At 37.9% G+C, this 16,907-nt stretch overlaps 2 protein-coding genes across 3 annotated transcripts; both read right to left on the reverse strand.

Moving 5' to 3' along the window:
- Positions 1-214: 214 nt before the first annotated feature.
- wipf3 (WAS/WASL interacting protein family member 3) lies at positions 215-11,691 on the reverse strand. The gene is made up of 8 exons (XM_079591314.1): positions 11,198-11,691; positions 9,093-9,175; positions 8,122-8,248; positions 6,026-6,202; positions 5,067-5,939; positions 2,255-2,395; positions 1,944-2,045; positions 215-1,280 (listed from the first exon to the last, which is right to left on the reverse strand). The coding sequence occupies exons 2-8, from the start codon at positions 9,162-9,164 to the stop codon at positions 1,240-1,242; spliced, it is 1,533 nt and encodes a 510-aa protein (XP_079447440.1). The 5' UTR covers positions 9,165-9,175; positions 11,198-11,691; the 3' UTR covers positions 215-1,239.
- A 149-nt stretch (positions 11,692-11,840) lies between these two features.
- Positions 11,841-15,527, reverse strand: LOC306986623 (proline-rich protein 15-like). 2 transcript variants are annotated; one of them, XM_079590041.1, is made up of 2 exons: positions 15,393-15,527; positions 11,841-14,028 (listed from the first exon to the last, which is right to left on the reverse strand). In XM_079590041.1, exon 2 carries the CDS (start codon positions 14,018-14,020, stop codon positions 13,664-13,666), a length of 357 nt encoding a protein of 118 aa, XP_079446167.1. In that variant the 5' UTR covers positions 14,021-14,028; positions 15,393-15,527; the 3' UTR covers positions 11,841-13,663. The 2 variants fall into 2 exon arrangements, with proteins under 2 accessions (XP_079446167.1, XP_079446166.1); XM_079590040.1 differs by lacking the exon at positions 15,393-15,527 and adding an exon at positions 15,119-15,259.
- Between the last annotated feature and the right edge of the window lie 1,380 nt (positions 15,528-16,907).

A 16,907-nucleotide genomic window follows, 5' to 3' on the forward strand; every position in this document is an offset into this window, starting at 1 on the left:
ATGAATGTATAATATGTTTATATGAAACTTATTTATTTGTTTGGTATTGCAAATGCATGATTAAGTTTGTGCATGTTTCCATACATGTAACATGTTCACTATTCTCATGGAACAACAGACTAAGCAGTATTTCAATGGTTCATGCCTTGTAAAGCATGTATTGTAAAAGCAGGTATTCGTTATATTTATTATTATTTTTTAATTTATTGAGATGTGTCCAGACTTTTATGAATTGATACCTAATAATTCTCTGCTTGATCCTTTTTCACAGAAAAAAAAATATGTCTTGTAATGTTTACTTGGGTTAATAATTTATTCAGTCAGAGCAATAAATTGCAAGCATGTCCAGTGGGTGGCACTGTTTCCTAGTGTTTCCCATCTTCCTCCTTCAGATTCAGAGCTTTAATACAATGTTTCATACTGGCAAAGATTTCAAATACAGGTAGATGGAAAAAAGAAAAAAGACAAAAAATATATAGATTGAGGGAAAGGCGTATTTTTTTCTTTGGTGTTTCAGAAAGTCTTGATTTGATGAAGACTCGGTTACATAGGGCTCCAGCAGCCACAAGAAATAAAAACACGTGTTAGTTTTAGCAGATTAATTCCATTTACGTACTATTCCATCTATAGTTTCATCAATTTCAACCATTAATTCTGACCACCTTATGCCTAAAACACACTGTTTCACTTTTACTGGTGAACAAAAAACAGATGGCCTTTTTTTAAAACCGTACGTCAGTGAGATTTCTTAAATCTGTATGCACAGATTCAACACTTTTTCCTTTTGCTTTATTTTGTTACACCATGATTTAACCTTTTACAATTTTTTATTCTATTAGTAGTTATTAATTTGCCCTTTTACTCCATTCAGTGTACGTCGACAGCTGATTGGATAATTAATAAAAGCCTTTTCAGGTATGATAAGCAAAATTAATAGGAATTATTATGACAACACATTTGTTCCAGATACATTAAATGTTAAAGCACTTATTGTTGGATGAAGAAGATTAATAAGACAGGTAAACAATTTTCAATAAGAATCAGAGGTTTTAACAGGGCTGCAGCTGTAATAGGGAAACTCATTCTTGAAATGTGGATGACTTGTTTTACGTCAAACTGAAATGTTTTCACAGGTAACGCGAGTTGATGTTACCTACAGATTTGGCTGCTGTTCTTCCTTTACCATGAAAATGATGCTTTAAAAATGCCCTGATAAAGGTTAGCACCAAGCTTCATATTTCATCTTAAATGAGTCCTCATAGCAGGAGGTTGTGGGTTGACTGTGAAAACAAAACAGAAATAGTTCAATTTCAATGAGACGGGTCGTTTCTGTATTTTTAAATAAAAAACAATCAACTTAGGAACTGAAAAAAACTATTTTTGTATGCACAATTGTTTCAACTTTTGAATCTGATAATTGAATCTGATAATAACAATAAGAAATAAGAAACAAGCAATTTGCATTCAAACAGAGACTTACAATTTACACTATTAGTGTAATGTTTTAAATGTTTATGAAAGAAGTATCTTGTGCTCCCTGCATATAATTGATCAACATTTACATTATTAAATGACATTAAAAACAGAAATATATAACTTAAATATTATTACAATTTTAAATAATTGTTTTCTTTTTAAATATATATTAGAATGTAATTTTTTAAGGTGCATAAAATAAGGTGGATGGAAACATAGCTATTGTGTTTTAATATGCACATTTTGCAGGCCAATTGAAACACATTAATACTACAAGTAAATATATTCTGGACTTTGTTATGAAAACATCCAGCTTATATCACCCGTTTTTTCAATTGTATATATATATAAAAAGATAATCTGCCTCAAGCCTGTCTAAATGAACAGAGGCAACATTGTAAGCACTGTCATTGAAGAGACTTCACCTTTCTTCACATACACTCTCACACACAAAGAGTTTGTTGTACCTCTGTTCTCCTTGCTGGGGTAAGTACGTGGGAAGGGCCTGAACTCTTCAGGAGGGGGGAAGTCCTCTATCGGATGGAAGTGAAACTTTGATTCAAAGTCATCTGAAAAGTAGACAAAGAGACTTCTGTGAGTTGAACAAACAAAACAGAAATGCCATGTTAAATCGAATTGGTTTGCAGGTGATCACAAACATACAATTAGCTAATCATATTGACTCTGTAGTTCATTTCCAACTGCTTGTTGCTGTTCATCAGAAGGTAATGGCCCATAGGCCTTTAGCTTCATCATTAATGCCGACCTGTAGTCTCACCTAAACTGTGCAGGTGTCCGTTGCGCATTGAGCTGGGTGGAGCCGACAGTGGGAGAGGAGGAGGGGGCGGAGTCCTAATAGAGAGTTCAGTGTTAGGAGAGCGAGCCGGGGGAGCAGGGGGTGGAGCCATCCGTGGAGCACCTGTCGATCCAAAAATATTGATAAATGAATACCTAATTAATTTCACTTAGGTTTTCAGTTTAGTTTTTTGTTGTTTTTTACATTATATACATTTTTATATACATTATTTGCAAATAGACTACTGTTCAAATGTTTGGAATAATTTCAAATTCAGCTTTGCCATGAAAGGATTAATAACATTTTAAAATATACTAAAATAATATTTTATTTTCACAATATTACTGTTTTTACTGTACTTTTGTACGTTTTTTTCTTACAAATATTCCTAACAATCAAAAGCCAACATTAAATAAAATTGTAATGTAAATTAATGTATTAATAGATATATATATATCCTTAAAATATACTTTCTCTGAACAACATGTGTTATAATCTTATGCAATTGTACTTCTTAGCATAGATTTCTCTTGTTTTAAGGGCATTTAAATGTCTCTTTATTTTATATTTTTACTGAAATTAAAAAATCTTACTGACACCAAACTTATGAAAAGGGATGTGGCAATCCGACACTCAGTATCGGTATCGGGCCGATACGGAACTTTTTTGCTGGATCAAGTATCGGTCTGCACAGGAACAATCGAAATGCGATACTGTGCCATGGTTGTTACTGAAGGTTTAGTGCACTATATTTTGAGTATTACGAAGCCATAACATTTGTTTATTTTGAGGAACCGACAGTAGTATATTACATTGTTAAAGGGGTGGTAAAATGCCATTTTCACAAGATGTAAAATAACTCTCTGATGTCCCCAGAGTGTGTGTGTGAAGATTTAGCTCAAAATACCCCACAAATATTTTTATATAGCATGTTAAAGTTGTCACTTTTTGAGGGTTTGCAAAAACGCACTGTTTTGTGCCTGGCCCTTTAAATGCAAATGAGCTGCTGCAGAGGGCGGGGTTTCAAGAGCTCATGTGTGTTAGCAGCTGCGATTACCTCACGCAGACACACTAAAATGACAGAAACTGTTAAAACCATAAAAACTGGACACCCCATAGGTTTCAACGGAGAAAAGTGAAGTCAATTAGAAGCACTCACTTCCTGATGTCTGGGCGAACTGCGCAGGCTCAAACTGAGCTTGACGACGTAGATGTGACGTGAGCAACCTGTCTGACAGCTGTAGGTCTTCTAGTAGCTGTGCCGAGAGAAATCTGAATCATTCCCTTCCGAATCTCACAGAGACGGAGAGCGTGAGCATTAGCTGTCCATGAGCTAGCAGCAGGATCAACTTTAACACTCTCTATGGGCTTCTCCCTTGACTTTATCAGACTTTATGCCTCCACGTCCCCCCGATTGCCTGCGAGCTTCTCTGCCTGTCTATACGGTAATTTCTCGACTTGTGTGAGTGCGACAGAGTTGCGTGGTTATGACGCAATCGTTAGCCTATTTTTATAAAAACTGCTTCTACGGGGCCATAACGTAAGATACAAGGTAATGGAGCCTTTTATACATTTTCGTGTTTCTTTAGAAATAAACAATGGACAAATGGAGTCTTTAAACGTCTCAGATGTAAAGTTATTTGCTGTCAAAGTGACGCCAAAATGAATGGGGGTCAATGGAATGCTAACAGCAGGTGAAGTTCTGCTACAATGGCAGCTCCCGGGGAGGCTTCAGTTTCTGGCGGATGGATTACCCTCTTGGTTAAAACGGAGTCAGACAAAGATGGAGAGACTCAAGAAGAAGTGACAACATGTAGAATGCAACAGGACGTCTCTGAAAGGTTAGTTGATGAATTTGTGTTGCTGATGTGGAGTTAACTATCTTCAATTAGGATACTGTGGTAATCTATAAATCACTTGTATAGGAACTGTTGTGAGATGCACACAGAGTGACTTTCTATTGCATGTGAAAAGATGGATGCTAAAGTTTGAGCTGACGCACAAATGTACTCTTATACAACAACTTTTCCTCTTTTTTATGTACATTTTAGACTTGCTGATGTCACTAAACCCAGAGGAATGTCGTGTAGTCCCTACCAGCCGTTTGTTGTAGTCATTTTCTTTAAAAGCAAATATCTTCCTTTGCTTTGAACTTTGAGCGTTGTAACTTTGCAGATGTTGTTTATGCTCAAACAGCAACATTACACACTACCTAAAGTTAGAAAAGTGAAATCATACTTAACCACTCCTTTAAATTTAAGTTCACGGTGGCCATTATGACAATCAGCACCAGAAAAACTACTGAAATAAAATTATAAATACACACAATATATCTTCTCTTTGTGCTTATGAACTTTTCATTGTGGAGCGAGGCTTGCCCGTAACTCCAAGTTGCTTTAAGCGCATCATCATGCATCTGGGATTCACATAAGCGCTTTTGTACCGCTCTGTATTAGAGCCTTTCATACTATGATAGCTTTGCGCAAAATATCTATCATGTCTGTTGTCCTGTTAAAAATCTCCACCATGCATTTCAAAAGAAGACCATATAATAGTAGATTAATAGTAGCCTAATTTGTAATAGTTTTTAAAATCAAGACTTTACCAGATGTAGCATTAAGAGGTGTGTGTGTGTGTGTGTTTGTGTGTGTGTGTGTGTGTGTGTGCGCGTGCGTGCGTGTGTATGGTTCAGGTATGCCCTACATTATGAAAACATGAATAAGTGGTATCGAGCCATCCCTACTAAAGTGTTTATATACAATATTTGCAAATATATACAACAAAGGTCTTCTACCTGCAAATCGTGGCACTGCAGGGGGGCGCCTACTGGGTGCGCCACAGGGGTAGGACGGTGGCAAAGGTGGTACACTGGGCCTGTATGTAGGTGAAGGCATGGGAGATACTTTCTGAGGTAGCGGAGGAGGTGCTGAGGAGGGGTGACTGCACGCAAACGAAGCAGGAAGAGGAGGTGGTGGGGGAGGAGGTCCTAACGTACTGTCCTTCATTTCTAACTGCCCTGGCGAAGGGGGCGGTGGGTAGAAGACTCCAGATGAGCGGTTAGGGTGTGAGGATGGAGGTGGTGGAGGAGGCGGTGGGTAGAAGACACCAGATGACTTGTCAGAGAGCGAAGATGGAGGAACTGATGGAGGTGGTGGAGGGGGCGGAGGGTAGAAGACACCAGATGACCTGTCGGGGAGCGAGGATGGAGGGACTGATGGTGGAGGGGGCGGAGGGTAGAAGACACCAGATGATCTGTCAGGGAGTGAGAACAGAGGAACCGAGGGAGGCAGTGGAGGAGGCGGAGTTGTGGGCATGGGAATGGAGTGTGATTGGACAGGTAACCAAGTGGGTTTGGCCATTTGAGGAGGAGGGAGTGGGGGCGGGCCGGTGGGCAGTGGTCTATTACTGGGCCGCTCCTGAGGAGGAGGTGGAGGAGGGGCCGATGAAGGAGGAGTAGAGGATAGTTTGAAAGTAGGATGTGCAGTTTGACAGGGCGAGGGTGGAGCTGTGTATGAGGAAATAGGCCGAGATTTAGACAGTGAGGAGGTTCTCTCCAAAGGCCTGTGGGAGGGGGAAAGATCCGGGGCGCTTCCTCTGAAACCATCTCCTTGTGATGGAGTGTTCCAGAGAGGCTGCTTCAGGCTGGCGGTAGAGCCGGAACGAGACACTGAAACACAAACAAAGTCATTCAAACATTTTCCAGCACTGAAAAACTGTATTCAGCATGACAATAAATAGATCTGACTTCAATACCCGGGTTGTGAGGTGGCAGTTTCTCTCTTTGTCCGACTGGTTTGAGCACAGGAAATCCTCCGGCAAACAGTCCACCCAGAGTCGGACCCACTGCAGATGGAGTAGATCCTGCTGTGTTTGCAGAATTCCCAGCAGACACATTTCTTCCACCGTCATCCACGCTATTCACTTTAGGTTCTGCAAATACACACATCACCGTTATATGTTTACAGCCATTGCACCAAGTAGAACATGTTCCTGGATCTATCATCTATTGTATATTGTACATTATACAATCACAATACATTTTTTGTGTGTGTGTTCAATTTAGGAGGGTCTGTCCGTTAATTTAAAAGAAAGAGAGCGTTGTAACTTGTAACTTATTTAAAATGTACAGTAAGCGATTTTTGAAAAACACTGTTGATATTTGAAAATGACACCCAAAACAAACACACCCCTACCCAAAGGAAACGCACCCCTCCCCCAAAATAACAAACACATTACGCAACATAGGAAACATCAGACTGCTCGCGTAAGTATGGATCAGCTTTTATTCAACAACAACAATATCATATCTTGGTTCTGGAAACATACCGTAGCAAAACAAATGTTACTCACGTATCAAATATAAACAAAGCAACCCCGACCTCCGTTTTCAGGCCTTCCTTCTCTCTAACGTCTCCTCAGAGATGTTATTGGAAAGCTGTTCCAATATTAATGCAGGTCCTCTTGTCTCATCGTAACCCTTTTTTTTTTTGCCAAATATATTTCTCAGGCATTTTCCTCTTTGTTAATATCTTATTCATCTGTCTTTCTACAAATGTTCCGTTCACTTACTCTCTCTCTCCTGTTTCTATTTGGCAACAAGTGTTGTGGTGACCGGTCTAGTCCACTTTGTTTTTCTCATATTTACACTGCCAGGACTATGTCCAAACACTGTTTTTTTTTCAGGCTCACACACAGAACAGAAATCAAATATTCACAAAATTGTTTGCTTGAGTGTTGATTTCAATTTTCAACAGGGTTTCTCTGAAATCACTTACTGCACCTTTGTGCATTTCTTTTTTTTTTTGTAAATGAAGTTTTTATTGGTTTTCTTTATACATAACACAAATAAAATAAAAAATAAAAATAAAATATATATAAAAAAATAATAAATAAGTACAACAATCAAGATAATAATAATAATACTAATTATAGAAATTACACTTTATACACAACAGTGTAGGCAAGTTACCATTCAAGCATTTAGTCATCCTTCAAAGTAACCAACTGAATAAACTTCTCCCACATGTCAACATCTCTATATTTTCCATTCACTTTAGCTAACATTCTATCTTTGTGCATTTCTAATGAGTTTCACTGTCCCTTCAGTGTTCTCTGCAAAACAGGAATTGCAAGCTGAAGTGAACCAATGACTTTTTGTTTTATTGAGCATGGCATGTCCTGAGCATAAAGAATACCGCTGTGCTTTGTAATAAAGAGGAAGACGAGGAGCACTGTCACCCCCTAGTTTCTGTGTGATCCTCACTCCAGCACTTCCTGAGGTCTTGGCCCTTTATCTACCACAGTGCATTTCCATATAGATATAAAACCTATGTGTCTGTGTGTGCACATGCGTGCTTTGAAGTGTGAGAACCCACTGGCTATAGACCTTGAGCTCAAATATAGCTCTGCCAATGATAAGCGCTTACAACTTATCAGCCATTCAGACTTTCCCTTGACGCCTGGTTTTCTCTCCATACTTACTCTTTATTTCTCAAACTCCTTCAGTTTAATTTTCACGAGAGAGTAATTTAATACAGGTTCTCATGCTGATACAACGCTCTCATCCTAAATCAACAACTGTTGAAAATGAATATGCAATGCAGGTAGCCTAGCTCTGGTTGGTTACACCAATAAACAACATTCCAGTGTTGCCATCATACAGCAGATATATGCCAAATCAGATAATCAAATGAACCTTAAATAGTATCAGTTTAGTATTTATATTTCCCATGCTTGCAAACAGACAGATTGTTGCCAAGTGACTCATTTCACCTGATCGGTTAACTTATCAGTTATAGAATTCTGAATTGAAAAGTGAGCTTCTGTGAATGAAATTGATTTTAACTCACTGTCAAAGACTGGTGCGCTTCTGTCTTTGACCTGTGTGACCTTCTTCAGCCTCGCTCCCTTCTGAATGTCAGACAGGAGTGCACCGCGACCTGCTCCCTCAGAACGCTGGACTTTAGGAGGGTCTGACTGTAAAAGAAAGAGTGGAAAAGTCACAACTTAATTCATTTTGTGCAATTCTAATGAGTTCCAATATGTCTTTAGTTTTCTCTGCTATGGTTTTTCACAGTATCCCATGATACACCAAAATAAAACTTAAACTGCATGGAAACAAAGTCTAATCTAATCATGTACTGAATTCTAGCATGACTAAATGATATGTAAAACAGCATAACATGGGTATGACTTAGAAAGCTACAGGATTCAAAAGGCGTCTGACAGTTTTGAACTCCATTGACTTTGACTGTATAGACATAAATAAAACCACAGAGATATTTTATTAAATTTCTTCTTTGTTGATCCAAAGAAGAAAACAAGGTTCGGAACAACATTTGGGTGAGCAAACAATATGGGTGAGTCACAATTTTTACTTTTAGGGGGAACTTTCCCATTAATGTTGGTTTCAAATGTGCTTTTTAAATTGTTCAAAAATGTCATTAGTGTGCGCATGCATTAAACAAGAAAGTCAAATCTGACCATGTGACACCTGTGCTGTATATCCATGTGTGTGTAATTTTATCTCTAATTAATAATTCAAATCTGGCCAGGTGGTTGCTAGGAGGAACTGGGTGACGGTTACAAAGAGAATGACAGACAGAGAGAGAAAGCAACACACAGATGGAGAAAAAAAATAGAGCTATTATATACAGAATGTTTTGAGTCTGGTGAACTGTATTACATTAACAGGTATATGAGTGTGTGTGTGTGTGTGTGTGTGTGTGTGTGTGCGTGTGTGTGTGTGTGTGTGTGTGTGTGTGTGTGTGTGTGTGTGTGTGTGTGTGTGTGCGTGTGTGCGTGTGTGTGTGGATCTCACTTGTGCAGGAGCTGCAGCAGGTGGAGGTGGGGGTGGTGGTGCTGGGGGAGGTGGTGGAGGAGGGACAGGCATTGCTTAGGAACCTGAAAAACAGTCACATATTAAAGCAAAGCACATACAGTTACAGTATCTGTGACCCTTACCTACCGGACCACATTTAACCTCTTTTCAAACAGATATTTAATTTAATATTATATCAAAAAAAATGTTTGTAATACAATGATTCAATTAATGCAATTTGAAAATGCTAATTTACAGTTAAAGCTCCAGCTAAACACAAGTGTTAAAGAATTTCATGGTGGTTTCGACATGACAAAACGATCTCCCCCACATTCCCCTCTCTCTTCATGAGTCATCTACATGTTCTTCTTGGCAGGAAGTGTGTCCATCACAAGATTCACCCAACAGGAACCCTCCCTACTCTTTTAGGAAAACCAACCTCCTGCTTCCACAATGGGCCGTAAGAGGTTCCAAAGATCATCTTTTTTAGAATCTGCATTTAACCCTGAACTAGGGCTATCTTTCACATATAAAACACTGAACTTGTCCTTTAAAAGGAATAGGCATGAAAATGATCTCAGATCAGAGTGAAGTGGAACCTTATCAAGAGCTGGATAACAATGGATTCTGTTGTTTGAGGAAAAAAAGCTGCCCAACTTCTGGCGAGCCAAACAGCCAATCAGAGCTATAGTGTGAGAAAGAGAAACATGCTAAACACAGCTGAGAAATGTAGAAAGAATTTAGTTAATATGTTAATTTCCAGGAATGTTTATTCTTGCCAAAAAAGAGAAACATTGTGTTTTTGTTCTATTGCTCTATGGAAGCACAAAAGGACAAGTTGAAGGATTGGGGGAACTCTAATGTCAAATTAATGTTCAAAACATGTTTGTTGATCATTAATAGGTCAAATCCCAACATTGTTTAAGAGTCACATGAAGAATTCAGCTATTCATTATTTGGCCTCTTTCATGATATGATTGTCCAAGATATTGTGGTTTACATTTCATCCAGCACTCTTAACAACTCTCTATCTCTCTTTATCTCTCTCCATCTCTCTCTCTCTCTAGAGTCCCATTAACAGCTTTCCCATGATGTTGACACACAGCTGGTCCACCCATGTGGGAAAAGAACAGAGACATGCTGTATAATATCTGGCCAGTGTTAATATAACACTTGTGAATGATTTGTATTCTTTTTGGATTTGGTATGATTTGGATTTGTTTGTAATCATAATTCACCGGTCAAAAGTTTGGAAACATTACTATTTTTTATATTTTTGAAAGAAAATTCAAAAATTATGTTTATCAAGCCTGCATTTATTTAATCAAAAATACAGAAAAGACTGAAATATTGTGAAATATTATTACAAATTAAAATATTTTTAAAGCTGAAAATTGTATCAGTCTTCATTGTCACATGACTTCAGAAATCATCCTAATATGCTGATTTATTATCAATGTTGGAAACAGATGTGCTGCTTAGTATTTTTTTTTAATTACCTGTGATACCTTTTTCAGGATTCTTATATGAAAAAAAAGAACAGAATTAGTTTAAAATGGAAATCTTTTGTAACAAAATACACTACCATTCAAAAGTTTGGGGTCAGTATTGTATTATATTTTTAATATAAATTAATACTTTTAATCAGCAGCAAGGATGTGTTAAATTAATAGAAAGTTATGGTACATATTTATATTGTAAGAAAATATTTTGAAGTTGTATCTATTGAATAAATGCTGTTCTTTTTAACTTGTTATTCATCAATGATCAATGAATCCTGAAAAAGTATCACAGGTTCCAAAAAAATATTAAGAAGAACAACTTTTTCCAACATTGATAATAACTGAGTAATATCAGCATATTAGATCAGCATATTAGAATGATTTCTGAATCCAGATACTATACGAAACTCTGTCATTCGAAGAGGTGTAAAAGACCAGGCTTTTTTAAGGCTACATTTAAGGCTACTACCGTCCTGTCATTGACAATCACCAACAGTGTCCAGCTGCAACGCAAACCAATGAAGTAGTCTTATAGCCATCTAAACACAATATAGACTAGTGGTTCACTGTTAACTGTAATGTAGTTTTCAGAGGCTACTTTACCTTATTGGTTTGCAAAGTTGAACTTTCGTGCGTTGTTCTGTTCCAGTGGACGCAGGGAAGTTGTCAGAGTCCAGTAGTGGCGCGAGGCTGGGTCCGCATAGCGCGCCGTTGACCCTCGAGATACAGTTACTGACCGCGAGCTCGTGTTATAATTAGGAAGACGCCGTCTGTACAGTTTCACGACGACTATTTTCGTCCAATTTTCCGTTAACCCGCACAAAAAGTATAAATTGCTGGTCAAACAAATATATTTGAAGAAAACATTTGGATCCTCTCCACTTGGTAAAAAAAAAAAATCCACTGGAAATGTTTGATTTTTAAAACACTTAGTGAATCGTGACAATTTCCAAAAGCTGTCCTCCTTTTCTCAGCTAGGAATTTATGTGTGAACTGAACTGCACGCGCACTCTATAGTCCGCCTGTTGCGTCTAGGGTGCACGCGCAACGCGAGCGCGTACAAAACACAACATACAGTATAGCCTACTATAGGCTACAGGCTGCGTGGTGGGAGGTTGTCTTGACCATGAGCCTGGCTGTTTCATATCTGTATTATTTACCATTCTAAAGCAGACAGCGTTCATTAAAATGCATGTAGAGATAATATGTCAAGTTTATATAATTAAAATATAATAAAAATAAAAGGTAAAAGCTTTTATTAGTAGTTTAACAGCACAATACATGTTTTAAGGTACTTCAGATGGCTGTATATGCTACTGAAAGCTGTGCGCGACCAGATCGCTCTCTAGTGGTAGTTTCTGACAAGGTTGTGCTTGTGTGTGTCGACGCATTGTTAAGATTTAAATCAAAACAGTATTTGAATGTTTCATTAAGTGAAAATCAAATCAGCTATATTGAAAAAAACCTATTAAGTGTGTCGACAGCACTAAAATGTACAATCACAACTCGAATAGGCCTAATTTCTGATTAGAAAGAATTTATACTTGTATATTCATGCAAATTAGGCCTATATTTTCCGCCTGATTGGGGAAAGACAGAATAGACATTCTGGCTCCCTGTGAGGAGCCTGTCCTTTAGGGAGGAATGTTGTGACACAGGGTTGATGAGCTTAAAGGTGACAGCCTCAGGCGAGGTGACGCGCATTACAGCACACAGTTTCAAATATATTTATAGTTACAGTATACTGTAACTAATAATGACCAATTGCTCTCTGTTTACCCCACCCATAACAAACACTCACGTAGGCCCACACGTAACCACATTCAAAACCAACTACACTTCAGTACATGCAGAACAAATGGATGCATTGAATGGAAAATCATCTGTTTATTTAAAATCTGATGTAACACTTCCCAAAGCTGAATTTGGCAAACTAATGCATAAGACCAAAGTATTGTAAACTTGCCTATACCTGCACTGAAACCTTGTCTAAATCTTCATTGATGCATTTTTTTTTTTTGGTTATGTTTTATGGACACAAGTCTCATTACACAAGCTCAATGAATCTGAACATTTGAATCTAACCCATTTTTCTTACAGCTTTGCTCATAACATAAGAGACAATAAGATCTCATATAGCTTGATCACAGTTTTTTTAACCCAAGTAATCAGGTTCAGTTTTGATTTATTAAAGGCATATTTAATATACTGACTGTTTGCAAAACTAACAGCTTATCATTTTGTTATATTGCATTTCTTGACTGCTCTGTTATATCTTTAGATATTTAATTAAACATATATTATAAGAATAGAATCTTTGGTTTGTCTAGCACAACTACTTTCGCAGTGGGAGAGCTAAATATACAGTATCAAGTTGTCTTGGATTCAATAAAACAAACTACACAAGAAAATGCAGGGCTTGTTGGATCTGATGTCTTATGGATGACTATCATGGCATAAACAGCCGTTGATTCTGGATGGATAGGACCACCACCCCAACCCCCTTAAACAAAAACAAAAAAAAGTCTGCAGCAAGCATCCACAAACATTAAAACAGTTCTAAGTCATGCTTAAGCTGTGCACACTGAATACCATTAAAATAATTACATTTAAATCCTTCTAATGTAAATTCCTTCATAAAAGATTGCAGTATCACCACAAAACAGTGCAATTATATATGACAAAGTTTTAAGAACTATGTTGTATCCTTCACAAAAACAAAATAACCTATATCATATAACCCTGCTGGGGGGGAAACAGCTTATGGTTTTCTGGTCTTAGCAGTTTTAGACTGGTCAGTCTCCCAGACAGGCCTGGACTGAAGTGCGCAAAATCCCCTTAAAACATGCAAAATGATAAGCCTGACTAGGCTAAAAGACTTTCAGCAGGAAAATGTCATTATTTCCAGCATTTGGAAAAGCTCCTGCGATATGGATAATTTAGGCTATTTAAAGAGTTGATACCCTTAACTTCATATAAGTGCATTCATAAGTCAAAATGTTCAAAAGTGTCAGTCAGGAGGTATGCCGTATATCGTGCTCTACCGTCGGGTGTAAACCGAGGTTGCGGTCAGCGCGTTGACTGAACGTCGGTGGATTTGACAGCTGCAGGTTTCCCATCATCTTCGTTGTTCTGTGGAAGACTCGCGCGCATCTTCCGTTTCTCTTTAAAGCGACCGGAGCGGGACACAAGGAGATTACGGCGATTGGAGAGCTCGTTGAAAGTTGGCTGAACAGCGGAGTCGTCGTAAGTTTCGTCGCTAGGTAAGTAGTTGCCTGCTTCTTTCGCTGGATGTGTGGGTGGAGTCAGTTGTTGGTCCGGCTCATGGTTTCGGAGGTCCTGTTCCAGTATCTCTGCCGATTCTCTGGCTGTTTTTCTCCTCTTGCCCACGAAAGACCTCCACCAGGGGGCTGTTTTCTCCGTCATTGTGAGAACTAAACAAATCATAAACGAGCACAACCAATTTACTACTTAAACATAAAAACTTAAACGACTAGGCTAGGCTACTTAGCTATATTTATGTGTAGCTAAATGTCAATTGTGATCTATTTATTAACCCACGCGTATGACGCTATATGACGTAGGAACAACAAAAGGAAGCATGTCTATTCAAGAATAACAACACAGTGTAATCCGAGATATTTTATCTGTAACATATTTAATATGCTTTATTGAAATAGGCTCGGCCTATCTCCACCCTTCACTGGATCCATTAATATTATAAAATGGAAATTGCTTAGGTTTGCTTAATGATAATGTTCAAGATGGAGAAAACTTTAAAACAAATTGTTTTTTAAGTTCTTAAAAACAGGCACTCATTTCGGTTTCATGCGTATACCATCTTCTACCTAAACATAATTTGGATATAGATGAAATAGCCTATTATATATAATAGAGCCTAATATATTATGTAATAGCCCTACAAGCTATAATTAAACTGTTTTTTTTTTCTGAAAAAATAAAGGCCTATATAAAATTGTAGCTATATATAGAATATATATATACCGGTATATTAACACTTGTGTCCGTGTGTACTTGTTTCTACAGGGGTACTAGGGTACTCCCTATTTTAGGATTTTGTCACATGACAACAATATGGCTTCCTTCATGTGGATTACACCATTTACATTAAAAGTGCTTTACTGTTTTTGAAAGAAATAATAATAATAAATAATAATAAAACATTATTCCAAACTATTTATGCCTCATGTTTTTTTTAAATCTCTAAAGAGACTATGACATCTTTTAATTTAAGCAACAACAAAAAAATCTAAATAACTTTTAATTCAGAAATTGAAAGCACGTAGAATAACTATATTCAAGTCATAAATAGGATTTTAAACATACTTTTGAATAACTTCATACAAAGATAAATTCAACACGAATGAGTCACGTCATACATAACAAACAAGGATAATTGTCCTGCGATGCAGAACAGGTTTAGAGCGCCATAACCTCAAGAGAGTCTTTTACAGATGATTCATGCCACAACAACGAACCTGATCATCAGCCTGAGCGACTCACCTGGACAAAAAACGACGAGGACGAGAACAAGATAAACGCTGCCCGAGGTTCCTCTAAAATGAAAGGTGTGTTGAGACAACAAAGACGTTGAATCCTCAGAAGAAATCACGGTGCGTGAAAATCATCTTTCACTCCCACTTATCCGAAGACTTTAGTCTCTGAGACGCAGTTTTGCGCATAACTCGACTGAAATTGTATCTTTTTGTCTCTGAGAAAGCGTAACATCATCCTTTGCCCGAGGTTCTGAACATACCATGGAAAGTTGTAAACTTACGTGAAAGACTTTATAGTGCCGTCGCAGTTTACAAGAGCACCCGAGATTCCACCTCCGAAACTACAATGAGTGCACCTGTCCTCTCTTCTGATTGGTCGACCGGTCTGGGGATCGATCACGTGAGGAGAATTCAGGTAATTCTACTATGGAGGTAGGTTGGACTTACGGTTGCCCTGGCAGCGAACAGCGAGTCGCTTTTTCTTCGGTGAAATTTTTTTTTTCTTTTTCTTTTTCTTTTCAAGGTTGGGAGCATTCTTGTGTGATCTAAACAAACGAGCCAAACCCTCAACTACTGTGTCAATGTCTATTGATAGACAAAACCTCGAAATTAATCGACACTGTACCATTTCATATGGACAAAGGCAACAGGCTATCAGCTTCACATAGAAGAGTAGGCTAAGTGTTCCCACGAGTGGAGGGATGCCACATGCCGGTCTTAAATGTTACAGAAATGACAATGGAAAGATTATTAGGCTGTCATTCTTATAGCCCCACGTGAATATAGAATGCAGTGTGTAGGATAGAACAGTGACTTGTTTGACACCGCTTTACTGTGAATAGCCAACTAATGGTGTGTGTGACAACTGGTGGAAGTTATATTTCACACTGGTCGACTGCATTAAAAAAATGATTAAGACAAAGACATCTCAGAGCTGAATAATCCAAGACCTCTGTATCAGTATAGATTTCATTTTTGGCAGTCTCGGGGTTCTGGCATTGTTTGAGGGAATCCCTTGAGGTCTTGCAACATTGCAACTCCCAGCTTGTCCTGAAGTAGATTTTAGTGTTAAACGGAAGTGTGGAATGATGTTCCAGTACATGCTGGTAGTGAACCTTCAAGATTTACAACACATTTTTATTTGTTAATTATCTCTTTCAGTCTCAATTCGTGTCTACCTCTCACTTCAACAAACACAATCACAGATATACAATAAATATAAATCACATTTGCAACCGAAAGATAAACATATTTGAGCATTCAGTGAGTGCATTTCCATAGCAACATTTTAATTTCCTTTTCAGTGATGGTGCTTTAACCCTTTAAAGGATAATTCCGGTATTTAACACCTTGAGTCTATATTGTAGTTTGTTTTGGATGAACAAGAGTGGTGGACAACATTTTTTTGACAATGGTTCCTCTCTCGAGTTTTTGACTATAATAGAATTGGCCATGGACCCATTTAACATTGGAGTCAATGGGCATGTCCGAAAATGTCATTAAAACAGCCAATAATGTTCGTTTACAAAACTGTTAAACTCACCGAGTGGTTAGTGGTGTTCGTTGATGATTATAAACAATATATCGTCGCAATATATGATTCCAATCCGTTTAGTTTGCTATAGTGGAACTATTTTTTCAGACACTTCACAACCGTGTAACTTCCGCTCAATATTTGAATCTGAAGCGTTAGCACACTCCCGACCACTTGATGGCGATAACTGATGTTTATGTCTCGCGGGACACTCACGGTCACAGTCGAGTTCAACTTCATATTGCACTGGTCAGTGGTCACG

Source organism: Phoxinus phoxinus (assembly GCF_949152265.1).
Source record: "Phoxinus phoxinus genome assembly, chromosome: 19".
Lineage (NCBI taxonomy): Eukaryota > Metazoa > Chordata > Actinopteri > Cypriniformes > Leuciscidae > Phoxinus > Phoxinus phoxinus.

Coding starts and splice junctions, on each gene's coding strand:
- wipf3 (XM_079591314.1), bottom strand. CDS start 9,164: ATGCCTGTCCCTCCTCCACCACCTCCCCCAGCACCACCACCCCCACCT. Junction 5,940..6,025: donor ACTGCCACCTCACAACCCGG/GTATTGAAGTCA, acceptor TTTGTGTTTCAG/TGTCTCGTTCCGGCTCTACC. Junction 1,281..1,943: donor CCCCAGCAAGGAGAACAGAG/GTACAACAAACT, acceptor TTGTTTTCACAG/TCAACCCACAACCTCCTGCT.
- LOC306986623 (XM_079590041.1), bottom strand. CDS start 14,020: ATGACGGAGAAAACAGCCCCCTGGTGGAGGTCTTTCGTGGGCAAGAGG.